The 15,099-nt window shown below is 37.3% G+C and overlaps 2 protein-coding genes and 1 long non-coding RNA gene across 4 annotated transcripts; all 3 read left to right on the top strand.

Annotated features, from left to right (window-relative positions):
• The first annotated feature begins 511 nt into the window (after window positions 1-511).
• LOC105165731 (non-structural maintenance of chromosomes element 4 homolog A-like) lies at window positions 512-3,746 on the top strand. Of its 2 annotated transcripts, XM_088880932.1 has the most exons (8): window positions 512-806; window positions 969-1,049; window positions 1,439-1,688; window positions 1,805-1,934; window positions 2,220-2,433; window positions 2,525-2,616; window positions 3,147-3,279; window positions 3,352-3,746. In XM_088880932.1, the coding sequence occupies exons 1-8, from the start codon at window positions 653-655 to the stop codon at window positions 3,357-3,359; spliced, it is 1,062 nt and encodes a 353-aa protein (XP_088737058.1). In that variant the 5' UTR covers window positions 512-652; the 3' UTR covers window positions 3,360-3,746. The 2 variants fall into 2 exon arrangements, with proteins under 2 accessions (XP_088737058.1, XP_011083136.1); XM_011084834.3 differs by having other exon boundaries at window positions 513-806; window positions 3,147-3,746.
• A 1,400-nt stretch (window positions 3,747-5,146) lies between these two features.
• LOC105165733 (protein NRT1/ PTR FAMILY 7.1) lies at window positions 5,147-7,399 on the top strand. Its single transcript, XR_002287335.2, has 5 exons — window positions 5,147-5,173; window positions 5,246-5,351; window positions 5,476-5,693; window positions 5,781-6,331; window positions 6,541-7,399. It is a non-coding gene; the product is annotated as a protein NRT1/ PTR FAMILY 7.1 (long non-coding RNA).
• Window positions 7,400-9,483: 2,084 nt separating this feature from the next.
• LOC105165734 (zinc finger CCCH domain-containing protein 14) lies at window positions 9,484-13,768 on the top strand. Its single transcript, XM_011084836.3, has 3 exons — window positions 9,484-9,826; window positions 10,601-10,661; window positions 12,832-13,768. Exons 1-3 carry the CDS (start codon window positions 9,745-9,747, stop codon window positions 13,586-13,588), a joined length of 900 nt encoding a protein of 299 aa, XP_011083138.1. The 5' UTR covers window positions 9,484-9,744; the 3' UTR covers window positions 13,589-13,768.
• Window positions 13,769-15,099: the final 1,331 nt, after the last annotated feature.

Below are 15,099 nucleotides of genomic sequence, written 5' to 3'. Positions count from 1 at the left end.
CCCTGCACACGTATTTGTAGAAGAGTTCTTGCGTTTAGGTCGTATACAATCTTACATAATATCGTCCTGAATACTTATTTTTGGATTTTGTCCTCTCTTCGTAGATTTGGTAGTGAGCTTCGTATTCTTCTTATAGGTGTAGGAAGTTTATATTCTTTTGGTGGAATGAATAGCTCGTAAACATCAAATGAAATATTCTTATATAGCCCCAAAATAATGAGATGGAAATTTTTATTTTACTGTTGCTCATTTAAAAACAAACAAAATAAAAAGTTACGAGAGTAGGTAAAATAAATAAATCGAAGAGCATATTGGTCCATAAAAATATCTCAAAAAAATTTAAATTATAATTCATAATATAAAAGAATATTTTCATAAAAAATATTTAGAACATATTATTAATTTTCAAATACCTTATATAAATGTACCCAAACGCCCTCTTAACTACAGTAAATACCGAGCCTTGTTGAACAAGATTCGCGGTAATACTTCAAAAAGAGAGGGAAACAATGGAAATAAGAGGAGAAACATTCCAAATTTCCCACCCACACCACACACGTTGCCCGATGCATAAACCAGACCCTTCAGATCTCCTGTCAAAACCTTTCCAACTTCTGATATACACCCACAGACCACACTAACAATCACAAAGATGGAGAACAAGTTGAAGAGAGAACGAGAGATGGAGACCGAAGGGCCCTCCGTGGTTATGGAAGAACAGAAGGACTCGACTTGGGAGAATGAACCAACGTCAAAGCGTATAACTATACGTTCAAGTTACCGTCAGATTGAAAATAGAATTAATGGTACCTGTATTTTCTTGTTTTCTGGTATTCTGGTTTTCTTCAAATGGGTTTCGAAAATTTCCGGCTGTAAAAGATGATACTATTGTGTTTTCTGTTTTCTTTTTTTTTTTTTTTGTCTGAAACCAGTTTGCTTGATTTTCTTCTATTCTATGTTTGGGACAGAGGGGAAAGATGAAATAGCAAGTGGGGATTCGGACAAGTTCATGGCGATTATGAACGAATTCGAAAACATGCATCAACATGGTACTATTACTCTCTTTTCTTACTCTGCATGTGTTTTGAAGTCGAACTTTCTCTACATTTCCTTATTACGTGAAGTGTTTGCTTTGGGACTATTATTTTCTAACAGTGCTTGGGTTTTTTGTTATCCATTCGTAGAGTAAGAATGAAGTTTAATTGCAGAAAGCTACTACGTTAATTTCTCCGACTTTTATGGAAAGTTTCAACGATGTTAAGATTTCAATTCCTTCTATATTGAAACCCTTTTCTTGTGATCGACTAATAAACATGTGCTTTGGCCTTAGCTGTTCTGATTTTTCTCAGTGATATAATCAAAATATTGGAGGAGGCAGGTCTTAGAATTTTGCTTTCTTTTGTGTTAATATATGTTAATAAATAATTTATGATTTCAGTGAACAAGCCCAGGGAGCAGGTTGCAGATGCAGAGGCTTTGCTGGGGCTAACCAGCACTTTGGTGGCCTCTGTTAAAACACATACTAGTGGAAATGTTACTCCAGCTGAGTTTGTTTCTTGCTTGATCAGAGAATTTGGGCAGAAAGTAATAATGAAACAGTCTTTGGAGAATTCACCCGATGTCTCATGGCAAAATATTGGCTATCTAGTTAGTTCCATTTTCATGAATGTACCAGGGTGCATGACAATGTTAGTTTTTCGATATGTTTCATATCCGTAATCTGCTGAAATTTTACATGCATTGTGGATGTGTCTATCAATGTCTTTTGTGTTGTTCTTATTTGTTTGACATGTTGTTCCTTAAGGGTCGGACCTATGGAAAAGAAGATCAAGCAACGAAAGTTAGTCGATTGTATGAAAAGCTATGATTGGCAAGATTTCCCTGTTCAAGCAGAAGGGAAAGCTCGAGCAGAAAGGAAAGCTCGACCAGCAGAGGTATGATTGGCAAAATTTCCCTGTTCATTGTGTTGTTTTTTGATGTTAAGAGAAGATCTCCAGAACAAACTCTTGTAAACTTTAATGCTTGTTTGAAGGAGCATTTTTCTGGAGTACACTTGCTCACAATGAATATGTGAAGCAACGGTTCGTTTTTATTCAATTTCATGTCTTCATTTTATGTCTCCATGTCCTCAATATTGTTACTAACATGTGAAGTTTTATGTTCTTGTTCATCTGTCGACATTCACAAAATCAATTTATCCTTTCTATTCTTGGCAACAGGTTGAGAAAACTGCTGAGGTGGTAACAAACACGAATAGAAACTTGTTTGTGATGTTTGAGGTATTAAAGAAGCAGAAACAAGTCAAAGTTGAAAATTTGATGCTGAACAGAAATTCATTTGCTCAGACAGTCGAGAACCTATTTGCACTGTCTTTCTTGGTTAAAGACGGGAGAGTTCGTATTGATGTAGATGAGACTGGTTCTCAAGTTGCCAGTACATATTCCTGATCTTTATAATTTATTTCTATGGTGTTCTTATCTTGCATTGCCATAAATCTAAAATTTTTGATGGTTTTCTATCCCAGTCCCTACCAATGGTCCAAGTGCAGAAGAAATTAAGAGTGGAGTAGCTAAAAGCCACCAATTCATCTTCAGATATGACTTTGATGACTGGAAGGTATGGCTGGTGTAAAACTGTTACATAAATCATTATGGTTTATGTATTCGAGTACTATGTTGATCAATGAGAGAACTGCTCAAGTTGTGAGGAATTTGCAAGAAAAATTATGAAATATCTGCAAATTCAAGTAGGAAAATCAAATAGAAGATGGGTTTGGAAGATGCCCCTATGTCTACTATTGCATAAGTTTCTCCTATAATATAATTTTGTGCAGTTACAGTAAATGGCTTTCTGCCAGTTTTATATATTAGGACACTTCTAAAATGTCGTAAGATATTAAATTTACGACTTAATAACAAGTGTTGGTTATACTCGATGATCCAACAATTTGCAATCTTAATCCTTGGAACTTAAATGTGACGAACTGCTCATTCTCCATATGCTCACTACAAACCACCATCATTCTTCCTTTCTTCTTTCTTTTTTTGTTTTTGTTTTAGGGGTGTGTCTCTGTGTTCGATTTAGTTGTTTGAAACTGAGTTGAGCATACATACATCAAGAATTGACCCGTCTCTCCTGGACTGCAGCTAATGAAAACTCTGGTGCCAGAAGGAGAGGAAGCAATGCCACAAAGAGCTAGGTATACTGATGCATCTTTTGCCAAAGAGGCAAAAGGAGAACCAGGCAACAAACATTTCAGCCAACCGAAACCAACTCCAGGTGATTCTCGATTTGTACAAACCGCACCAGTTAAGAAATTCTCAAGGAACTATGGCCATACCGTGCATGCAGAACTCTGACTTTACCGGAAAGTGGCAACAGTATTGTTTGGAGTGGAATTGCAAGCGTAAAAGAAGCACCATGTAAGGTAAGATATACGGGTGTCTATATATCTTCTTGGCTCCATGGTTTCTAATTCCAGCCTGGGATTTCGAGCTTTTGGCTTGTACATAATTTTGGCAGAGCTGAAAAATATATGCAGACTCTAGCTCTGGATCAGTAATATCAGTTGCTTTAGCTCTGATGATCCATGAAGGAATTATTAAACAGAATTGTGTATATAACTTCTGAACTGATCTTGAAATTCTGAACCTTCATCTGGATTTCTGCTGAATTATGCTCTCTATGATTAAACTGTATCTGTTTCTTCTCAGTGTCCGAAAATGCAAATTAAATATTTTATTTTATGATTGGTCGTTCAAACTTCAAACTGTCAATGAATTTTAAGATTTTCCAACTGAATCTAAGGAATATTTGTTTACTTGTTACTGATACTATTGTCCTGTCCGTAAGACAAAGGCAAAGGGAAGGTCGTTTATTTTCTCTCAAGAATTTGTGGGACTTTGTTGTCTCGAACCACTATTAAGAAGTCTACTCGTAGAATTTTGTTGGCCCGAGACCCGAGTCTTGGTAAATTCGCCATTACAATATATATATATATATATATGTAATAACATTTGGTATCATACAAGTACATAAATGATATATATATATAAAATTAATTTAAGTATATACACATTATATATAATGCGAAAATATGATACAAAATTCTCATGTTACACGGACATGCCCGTACGACACTTGTGGATTCATGCAGGACTATCCAATACTAATGCGCCATGCAACCTATTTGATTCAATTTTAGTAGCATAAAACATATCATAATCTTTTTATGAGTAAAGTATGACAACATTAATAAACATCAATATACCACAATTTTAGGTTTGATTTGATAAGTCGTTGAAATATGGACCTATCCTTAGCACCAATCAAGCTCTGCTCATTGTAATTTTCCGACAATAATAATGCATGCATGCATGTATTAATTAAAATTTATCATGCAGTAAATTAATATTCTTACATCTTTTTTCAGAGTCCTGATTCTACTCAAAATTCAACTAATAAACTGAAATATGGTAAGGGTGGAGCAAGAATGGGAGCTTTATTAGGAGTCTGTTACACTAAACTACACCTATTTAAAAACACCTTCATCCTATGTACATAATTTTTCATAATCACAAACAAAGAGCTGAATCGATCATACGGAATTTTGTTTACCTCTGTTTTCTTTTTCTTTTTTACTGTAAATGACAATAGGTCTTACTGGCCTGAATTTCTTTCCGGCTAGATGAGTCTTTTTCCGGCCACATTGATTGGCAGTCATCAGAAACAGCTACTATCACGTAGCTCCTCTATCTATCAGTCCCTCGTCCTTACGTTTAGGGAACAGGTAATTATTAGAAAATTTTAGTTCAGATTAGGTCGGGTAAATTTGAATGAATAATATATGTGTATTGGCATGTCAAACTCAAAAGTACTCCGTATGATGTTGTAAGATCGAAAACTATGTATTCCCAAAAGTGTAGGTATACGTAATTACGAAGATAACTGGTCTCATGCAGTATGTATAAAACTTCACGAGCCATGCAATTATTTCTTGATTGCATTTTCATTAAGATTTTTCGATACGTCATAGTGTTTCAAACTCAAAATTAAGTCTTGGATTCGACTATCGATTTCAAGAAGCTAACTTGAATATACGTGAATGCTGCAGAGAAAATTTTGATTCGACTCCCTCACCGTGATCATGGAGATCATGGAGTCTACACGAAAGGTTGGTATTTCAATATAACGGCAATTCTTGTAGTACCATAGAACTTATACTAAATCTTGAATATATGAGCAGAGAAGTGAAAGCTCGAATGCCCCAGAATCACAGCCTGTGGATAAACCAGAGTCTGAGAATGAGAAGAAACAAAAAGGAGGCTGGAGTTATGCATATCTTTTGCTATGTAAGCCAATTAACTAAATCTGTTCCAGAATGTCTGGTTAGTTCTGGTGATCAGAATTGTTTCTTCATAGGACTTTCCGATTATATTTTGTTTAATTCCTTAATCTGGGATTCTGATTCTTCAGCAAATCAAGGGCTTGCAACACTAGCTTTCTTTGGAGTTGGGATGAACTTGGTCTTGTTCTTAACTCGAGTTCTTGGACAAAACAATGCCATTGGAGCTAATAATGTCAGCATATGGACCGGAACTGTATACTTGTGCTCGCTTGTGGGAGCGTTCCTCAGTGATTCATACTGGGGCCGTTATCTTACTTGCGCTATTTTTCAAGTCATCTTAGTTTTGGTAATATAGTTTGCACTAATTTTTTCTCCATTTTTAAGTTAACATGTATCTGGATTTGATCTCTAGATGCATCCTTACTAATTACAGGGCCTGACGCTGCTATCTGTATCATCTTGGCTTTTCTTGGTCAAGCCTAAAGGCTGTGGAAATGGCAAACTCCGCTGCCAGCCACCTACTTCAGTAGGCACATCAGTCTTCTACTTGGCCATTTACTTAACAGCCTTCGGCTATGGCGGCCACCAGCCCACCATAGCCACATTTGGATCGGATCAATTTGACGACTCGCAGGAAAGCTCGAAAGCTGCTTTCTTCTCCTACTTCTACTTTTCACTGAAAACGGGCACCTTGTTTTCAAACACCGTATTAGTGTACTTTGAGGATAACGGAAAATGGACGGCCGGGTTCTGTGCGTCCACCGCCTCTGCCGTCCTGGCGCTGGTGATATTCCTGCTCGGTTCCCATGGATACCGATACATGAAGCCGTGTGGGAATCCTATACCACGATTGATTCAAGTTTTTGTTGCGGCATCCAAGAAATGGCGCGCAACTCCTAAGCAAGGGGAGGAATTGCATGAAGTCGAAGGATCGCAGTCTGCAATCAAAGGAAGTCGGAAAATCGGCCATACGGATGATTTAAGGTAAGCTCGCCTATGCAATTCAATCTCTTTACCCTCTTGCTTCACTTGGCATTTTACGTAGTTCATAGAAAATTCTAACCCAGACCCAATTTGATTGGACGAATCAGTTTGGCGTGGGTAAGAATTTTCTGTAGTTCATTACAAAAATTCCAATTGCATCTCTGTCATAAAAGCAGGAATCTGACAAACTTTTTCATGAAAATCTGCAGGTTTCTTGACAAGGCAGCTATAGTAACAGAAGAAGACCGCCGTTGTCAGCGTTCAAGTCCGTGGCGGCTCTGCACTATAACCCAAGTGGAGGAAGCCAAATGCATCGTCCGAATGATGCCAATCTGGCTCTGCACGATCACGTACTCGGTAGTGTTCACCCAAATGGCCTCCCTTTTCGTCGAGCAAGGAGACGTAATGGACACCAAAATTGGCAAATTCCGCCTCCCTGCCGCCAGCATGTCGGCGTTCGACATCTGCAGCGTCCTCTTCTTCACCACATTATACCGCCTGATCCTCGTCCCGGTGACGAGGAAGTTCACCGGCAACCCCCAAGGCCTGACCGAACTCCAACGCATGGGCGTCGGCCTCGTAGTCGCAATGCTAGCGATGATCGCCGCCGGCATAACCGAACTGTGGAGGCTCAAATCAGTGGTCCCGGGAAAACACGAAAGCTCCATGAGTGTGTTCTGGCAGATCCCCCAGTACGTGTTGATCGGCCTATCGGAGGTCTTCATGTATGTCGGGCAACTGGAGTTCTTCAACGGGCAAGCGCCGGATGGAATCAAGAGCTTTGGGAGCTCGTTGTGCATGGCGTCGATTTCGGTCGGGAATTTTGCCAGCAGCTTCCTGGTCAACATAGTGACGAGTGTCACGTCGTCGAACAACAACCCCGGATGGATTCCGGAGGATTTGAACAACGGCCACATGGATAGATTCTATTTCTTGCTTGCCGTACTAGCGGCGGTGGATTTCTTGATCTACTTGGCGTGTGCGAATTGGTACAAATGCGTTGATCCTCATGCCAGCGCCGACCAAGGTGAAAACAACGAGGAACAAGAAGCGACGAGTAGGGTTTGAACTTAGAACAACAACAGTAGAAGGGAGGATTAAATGCAATTTTCGTCCTGTAACTATAGCTCAATCCCATTTTAGTTCTATCTTTCTAGGGTTTGGATTTGGTCCTCTATGTAATTGAATTGCTCAATTTTAGTACTATTTTGGCCGAAAAAATACCCAGCCCGCGGGAAATTTCCACGTGGCTCCTACGTGGACATTTAAATTGGGGCTGGGACCTCATTGGTTGATATTTAAATGACTTGACAAATTTTCGGATAAAAAAATAAAAAATACATGGCAGCCGCGAAACCACATTCCACCGCCGTTTTGTCCGCCATCACGCCTACCTATGGTGCAAATAGCGTAAACCGTTCGCTCCCAAAGTTAACACAACTATAACTCTATTTAGCGAAAAATTGGCAAGTGAAGAGGATTTTCCTCAACCTCCATAATTTTGTCATCTTAAGAGTCCAAAATCGAGAAGTATGAAGGATTTAAATATAATTTTATCCAAAAAAAAGTATATAACCGTGCGTGCCCCGCTCGGACCTCACAGAAAGGGCGGGCGTGCGTGTGTGATAATTCTACCAAAATCCACCTACCCACACTTCTCATTCCAAGGATAATAAGTTGGCTTAATGTATATAAGAAAGAGAGAGTTTACATTACCTATGTGGGACAAGAAAAGTTGCATTAGTCATTCCCAACAATCCGTCACAAATGACTAATATAGATGAAGAATATGATTTATGAGTGAATGAAGAAATATACTTAAGCATTAATATATTTTGATTGAATTAATACATAGTGAAGTGAGGCAATCAATCTGGCTGATAAGGAGTGATATAACTCTTGAACTTACAATAGTTCAAATTGAGACCCCCACAATCACGTATGAATTTCTTAATGTCCGTTGTACCGAGATAAAAGTTTCGAGCATTATTAACGACCTTGCGCTAATACCTTGGGTTATGATGAATGCTCTATAAAAACTTTTATTTTTCTTTCATAGAAGGCGGCCCACCTTCATAACTATCTAGATAGCGTCATCAAGTCTATAAACTACTAAACAACTAAGATATGAGGCTAGTCTCCTGATCATATTGAGGGTTATCCATCAAGTCCTTGTTAGGACCATTAAAAAACAAAGCTATAGATTTATATCGTCATCACTATATTCCATCAATCAAGGGTTTTAGCCCCATTGCTCTTGAAAACTCAAATATAATTTTCCTAGTAAGTCCTTTCGTAAGAAGACCATTTTTATAAGCGTCGGTAGGGCTTTAGACAGCTTGAATTCACTTCATTGAGCTTGTTCATCATGGGCTTGGGCATAAGTTAATTCTCTGTCAACTGTATTTGAACATGTATATGAGCCCAACTTAGCCAATTCAAAATAAAAGAAATAACTTTCATTCTAAATAGATCCATAAGAACACATATGACCCAAATTTGATATGACTCATAAATTCATCCTATTAAAAGTATGAAAAACCCAAATTTATTATGGACTTTTATTTTGTAACCTAATTTTTAGCCTATTTATTTGGGTTTTTAATTGGTAATTTATTCCAAAATTCCAGTGTCAATAATAAAGATAAAAAATTTTACATATGTAACTCCACCGGTCCACTTCTTTTTCTAATTATGCTTTTAATTAAGAATATTTTGGTTTGTCTATAATACTTTCATATTTACAAAATGTGAATTATCTAAAATACCCTTATTTATCTATTTATTCCACAAACAATTATATTTATAATTTAATCATATAATTATATCAATAATATTATATTCAAGTAAAATTAATTTAATTTATTTTTTATTTTTATCTAATTAAATAAATATAATAATTATGCATATACAGAGAATGTGATTTGCGTGCTAATTTTATCCATAATGTCAACCAATTAATTTTAAAAATAATTAAAAAAAAAACCACGAACAATAATAATTTAATTTTGATGGTACGGGCCGAGATCCTATCGGCCCTATAGAAATGAGGCTGGGCCAGGAAGGATAATGGGCCATCAAAGGCCCAGCAAAATATAAGGCGGTAATCGTGACGACTGAAAACGATCTATATAAAAGGGCAGCAGTGCACGTGAAAAAACTTATGAACCGCATTTAAATTCATCTTTCGTATCCGCGCCCGTCGTCCTTTCTCTCTCTAGGGTTTTATCCTGCCTGCATCTCGCGTTTCCCCTTTTGTTTTAGTTTCTATTTCTGGGTCTCAACTCCCCTTCCTCTTCGCGTAGAATTTTAACTTGTTTTTTGCTCTCACTGGAAATTTCTATAGTTTTTTTTTTTTCAGTTTTTCTTCGTCTTTTTGATAATTTTTTATTAGTTGAAGAAAGATAATTTGGATGGAGTTTGGAGGCGCGAAAAAAAGGGGTAGACCAGACGGTGGAATCAATGGCAATGGCGGTCTGAAGAAATCCAAGCAAGGTCCTCTATTTTTTTTGGTCTGAATGTTTAGTATACGTGTTTTCTGCTTTCAAATCTAGGGTTATTTTGTCGATTTACTTCACCTGCGTGTATTCTGTCCCCGGTACTAAGCAGTCCTGAAGTGGTTAACAATTGCTACCTTTATGTTTTGTCTCGGGTGCTTGTGATGTCCTGCAGTTTTTTCTTTGTATGTAGCTTTCTAGTGATTTTGGTGCTTGTATGGTGTGCTGCTTCTAGCGGTTGGTATCTTTTTCCGCTATATATATGTGTGTGTGTGTGTGTGTGTGTGTTTGTGTGTTATTTCATGCGTAGTCCTGGACTTTATTGCAGCCTCTGGGGTTTTGTAACTAAAACAAGATATTCTGTGAGTTGAACTGATTAATATAATGTATTAGACATTTAATGTGTGTATAATCCATTGTATACTGTATTGTTTTTTAGTTTCTTCTAGTTGGCATCTTTTGAGATATTTATTATCATTGCTAATACATATGTGGCAAGTGGATTCTTCATTGCTGATATGAGAATAATGTTTTCTCCCCTCGTTCACCATTGATGGGAGTATTTGGCTGGACTAAAATCCCTTAAAATTCTACTTTTACATTCAAAGGGGTTTTTGTAATGTTGCTTTATTACAGGTGTTTGTATCTTTATTGGAATATAACAAGTTTGTTGTTAATGGTGATGAACATGTGGTTTAATATATTTTTAAAAGTTTGGAGGTTAATAACTCATGAATTTTAACTGAAGAAGATTATTAATTTGCTGCAACAGAAATGGAGTCGTATACTACTGGTATAGGAAGCAAATTGAAGCCATGCACAAAGTTTTTCAGGTTCTAATCTTAACCTATCTAAAATCAGTATTGTAAGTGCAATTTTGATATGCTGGTAATGATTGTGAAGTGGCATCCAGATTTTTCTCCTTTTACCTTAAAGAATAGCATTCGGTGGACTAATGAATTGGGCATTTAAAGTTGTGAAACAGGTTATACTCATCGTTAATTGATAATGACGGCAATTGAAAGGAAATGGATGAATGACAGTCTTACTGAATAAATCATTGCTCGGGGTGATGTAACTCTACTGAATGGAAAGGCTCATTAGTGAAAGTACGCTTGAATCATTCAGTTGCTTGGACAATAAGAGACTGAAATGATCAATGCAGATGCAATTATTCTGTATCAATTTGATTATATTGGTATTACGGTGCAATGGTGTTCCATGTTTATCAGGGACCCAACTGACTAATTAACTGAAAGTGTTAAATTAATTTGGACCTGTTGCGGGTAGTATTTTCTGGCCTGAATCTGCCTGTGGTTTGCAGTGCAGCATCTTAGTGATTATCATATACAGGATCTGCCATGATGGTCTAAATCTAATTGTGTTTAATAATGGCCAAAAGGGGCCTCCAGCTGGTTGCTATTTTTTATAACACATTCCTGATGTTGTTGCATACTGCAATCTATGGTGTTCTTTTCATAATCTCTGTGTTTTGGTGAACTTGACTTGCAGTTGGTTTTTGTTTTTTTAATACATTCCTGTTGTTGTTGCATACTGTAATATATTTGGTGTTTTTCTCGGAATTTCTTTGTGTGGATGAACTTTGATTGGTAGCTGTTTGAGGTGCTGACTTTTGCCTGAGTTTCCTTTGAAATTGATCTTTTATTGAAAGTGTGGTAACTTAAGAAATTGCATTTGATGGGTGTCAAATGATGGAAATACTGTATCTGATCGAGCCGATAGCTAGAGATTTTTATTGTGGAACCATCTTAGGAATAGGGTATACTGACATGTTATGATAGTGTTGGTTCCAAGAGTCTATGGGATGTTTTATTGAGGCTTCTGGCATTATTCTGGGCATGTTGATGTGTATTTTGTTTGTGTATGAGTTCTGGTCATGGGATTTTGCTAGTGGCTGGGATTGATGTCATTTAACTTCCATGAAACATCTAATCTGAAATCCAGTTCTGCCAATGAGAATGAGGGTGTCTAACTTATCTGATGGTAGAGTAGATTTGGTTGCATATCACTTCACTTCCACGATCACTGTGCGGGGGCCACTATCCCGATGCTCAGCCTTGCTGATGGTTAAGGTTCTAGTTACTTTGAGAACCTCTGGGCTTGCTTTGTGGTTATAAAAAATCTAAAATATTATGTGAAAAATGTGGATGGTGACATAAATTATTTCTGGTTGCAATGTTGTCTGGAAGACTTGAGTAAACAAGGTATCATAAACTAAAAATGACAGAAAATGGGTTGTGAAGCTATCTCAGTTTCAACACAGGGACAAGCATAACAGAAGAAATTGTTGTCAGAATTATTGATGGCTATTTGCAGTTTGTAAATTATAGCTTACAGCAACAACTTTTTGTGACTAGTGAGAAACCAAAAATGGTTTTCGACATCTGATAGAAGTAAATGTTCCAAGATATCACGGCCATTTCGTTCTTCTTCTTCTTTTTTGTTTTCCTTGGAACATGTGCCACGGGAGTATGTTGCTGTCTGTTGGTTTCTTCTTGGACATCTGTTTTGGGATGCCTATTTTTCTTTAAAATCATTCTGGTTAAACTTTCAAATGGATTGTCCTGTCTTCTTGACTTCTGCCCTTGTGTTAACTTAAGAAAACATTCCATGGCAATGAATGGTATATCAGATTGTCTGACAAAAAACGTACCTTATTGATGTTTCTGCATTACTGGTCAAAAGTAGTGGGTAAGATATCTTGTAATAGATGCTTGATGTTTTGCTAAAACTTCAAATTTGTTGGTTTTGGTTTTGTAGTATTTGCTGTTGGCATGAGATGCATAGTAAGATCAGTTCTTTTGTCTTCTGTGGTTGGAAATGGGTGATTTGCAATATAGTTCAGCCTTTCCTCTCGTGTTCTTCTTCGTGGTTTTTGGTTTCTTTTATTTATTTATTTATTTGTTGGGGGGGGGGGGTGGTGTATTTGTGTGGTGGCATGTTCTTGTGCTTGTTTGTTGATCTTTGTTTGCTTGCATGCAGTACTTCTGGGTGTCCGTTTGGGGAGGGATGCCACTTCTTGCATTATGTCCCAGGCGGGATCAAGGCTGTCACTCAGATCCTTGGCAGCAATCCAGCTCTTCCTGCTGCTCCCAGAAACCCTGTAGCTCCTCCTCCATTCCCAGATGGACCTGCCCCAGTTGTGAAAACTCGTTTATGCAACAAATACAAAACAGCTGAAGGATGCAAGTTTGGGGACAAATGTCATTTTGCACATGGTGAGTGGGAGTTGGGCAAGCCAACAGTTCCATCACACGAGGATCCCCGTGCTATGGGACAAATGCCAGGACGATATGGTGGTGGTCGGATGGATGCAACTCCACCAAATCTCGGGGTGGCAGCCAGTTTTGGAGCCTCTGCTACTGCTAAGATCAGTATTGATGCATCTCTTGCAGGTGCGGTTATAGGCAAGGGTGGGGTCAACTCCAAGCAAATCTGCCGATTGACGGGAGCTAAGCTCTCCATAAGGGATCACGAATCCGATCCCAACTTAAGGAACATTGAACTTGAAGGTTCATTTGATCAGATCAAGCAAGCCAGCCAAATGGTTCGAGAACTTATTGTGAATGTCAGTGCTGCTGCAGGGCCGGCCATGAAAAACCCAGGCATGTCTGGCCTGGCCCCTGCTAACAACTACAAAACAAAACTTTGTGAGAACTTTACCAAGGGATCTTGCACTTTTGGAGAAAGGTGCCATTTTGCGCATGGAGCAGAAGAATTGCGCAAGTCGGGAATATGAACTCTATGTGTTGTGATGTGTTGCCCTGCTCTTGGGTCTTTGATCTTGTTGTGGTTTTAGGTGTTGTCTGTTTTACCCTCTTTATAGGGACGGGTAGATGACATTTTTATATTAGAGTTGGCTAGTTTTGTTATTCCGAAATCTTGAATGATGCGCTATTTATTGATGGGAATTTTGCTATGCTTTCTGAATTCTATGGGTGAGAAGTAGACGAGGCTGTGTCTATCTCTTGGCTTCCAGCAGAGTTGGCTAAGTTCTTCCACCTTTGTTTATTCTGTTGTGCCTGGAGTTGTCTAGCTAACAGAAACAGGCATAGAAAAAAAAGGGTGAGAGCGGAGCAGTGATGTTACAAAACAAAAAAGAAAAATGGAAGGTAGGCATGAAGCAGCATGAGATAATTGGAGTAAAAGATTAAAAGGGGGGTGGATGTGGATGCGCCATCATTGTATGATGAGGTGAATTGTTATTTTGTTGTTGTGAAGATAAAAAAATCAATGTCTAATTTATGAAGTGATAAATGGCGATGATGATCTGCATACACAAGTCTATGTTCTTCTCAGTCAGGGCGGTTGTTGTCTTTGTTTGGGACCATCATTATTTCAAAAAGAAAAACAGACAATAAAGTTGAGGATTGCATTTGTGGGTGTGATTTCAGTAAGGCATCTTTGTGTCGTTGGCATAACTAGAAACAAACTTAATGTTGCCACAAACAATCATCTTCCAAAATATTCCTTTTACCTCTTAAATAATACATTCGTTACTTTATTTTCCACCCCACCATAAATTATTATGTCAACGATTTTATAAGTAATAATATAATGACAATTGATTCATTAAAGAAAAATAAGTAATAATGATTGATGTGTTAGTATGATCTAGTAAATAATATCATAATTGTTTAAATAATGAGGTGAAAGATTAGTAGATATTTCAATTCTATTTCATTATACCATCTAAATTTAGAGACAACAAATGAGTTGGGTAGACAGCACCCTACCTTGAATAATACTTATACATATATATATATATATTAGTTTAGTTAAATTATCTTTTATTTAATATGAATTTATTAAATGAGCTATAATTTTTATATAATAATATTTCGCCAGGTATTTATAGATAACAATTTTAATGTTTACTAAAAAAATTCATTAAAGAGACAAAAAGAAAATAATAAATTTGGGACGTCACAGGTTGGAGGTGGGTTTAAGAAGGGTTTCAAGTCCAACTAGTACTAGGACAATATGGTTCTCCAGTCTGAAAAACCCACCCCATTATATTTAAACGTTGATGAAATATGTCAATGAATCCAAATCATAAATCAATAAGTACATTAAAGGAATTATAAAACAAAATAATTACTATAAAAATTGATCCACATTCATATTCATAAGGTTTGAACTCGGTTATAGATGTGATTTTTTTTAACTAAACTGTGGTTCGAGTTTTAAGATTATAAGTTAGTACGGTCAATTATTAGTTTGATAAAATTAGTTTAAATTATGTAAATA

The sequence above is a fragment of the Sesamum indicum genome, linkage group LG6, assembly GCF_026168435.1.
Source record: "Sesamum indicum cultivar Baizhima isolate 11 linkage group LG6, ASM2616843v1, whole genome shotgun sequence".
Lineage (NCBI taxonomy): Eukaryota > Viridiplantae > Streptophyta > Magnoliopsida > Lamiales > Pedaliaceae > Sesamum > Sesamum indicum.
Note: the sequence above shows the minus strand (reverse complement) of the source record. Positions and strands in the feature narration are given on the sequence as shown.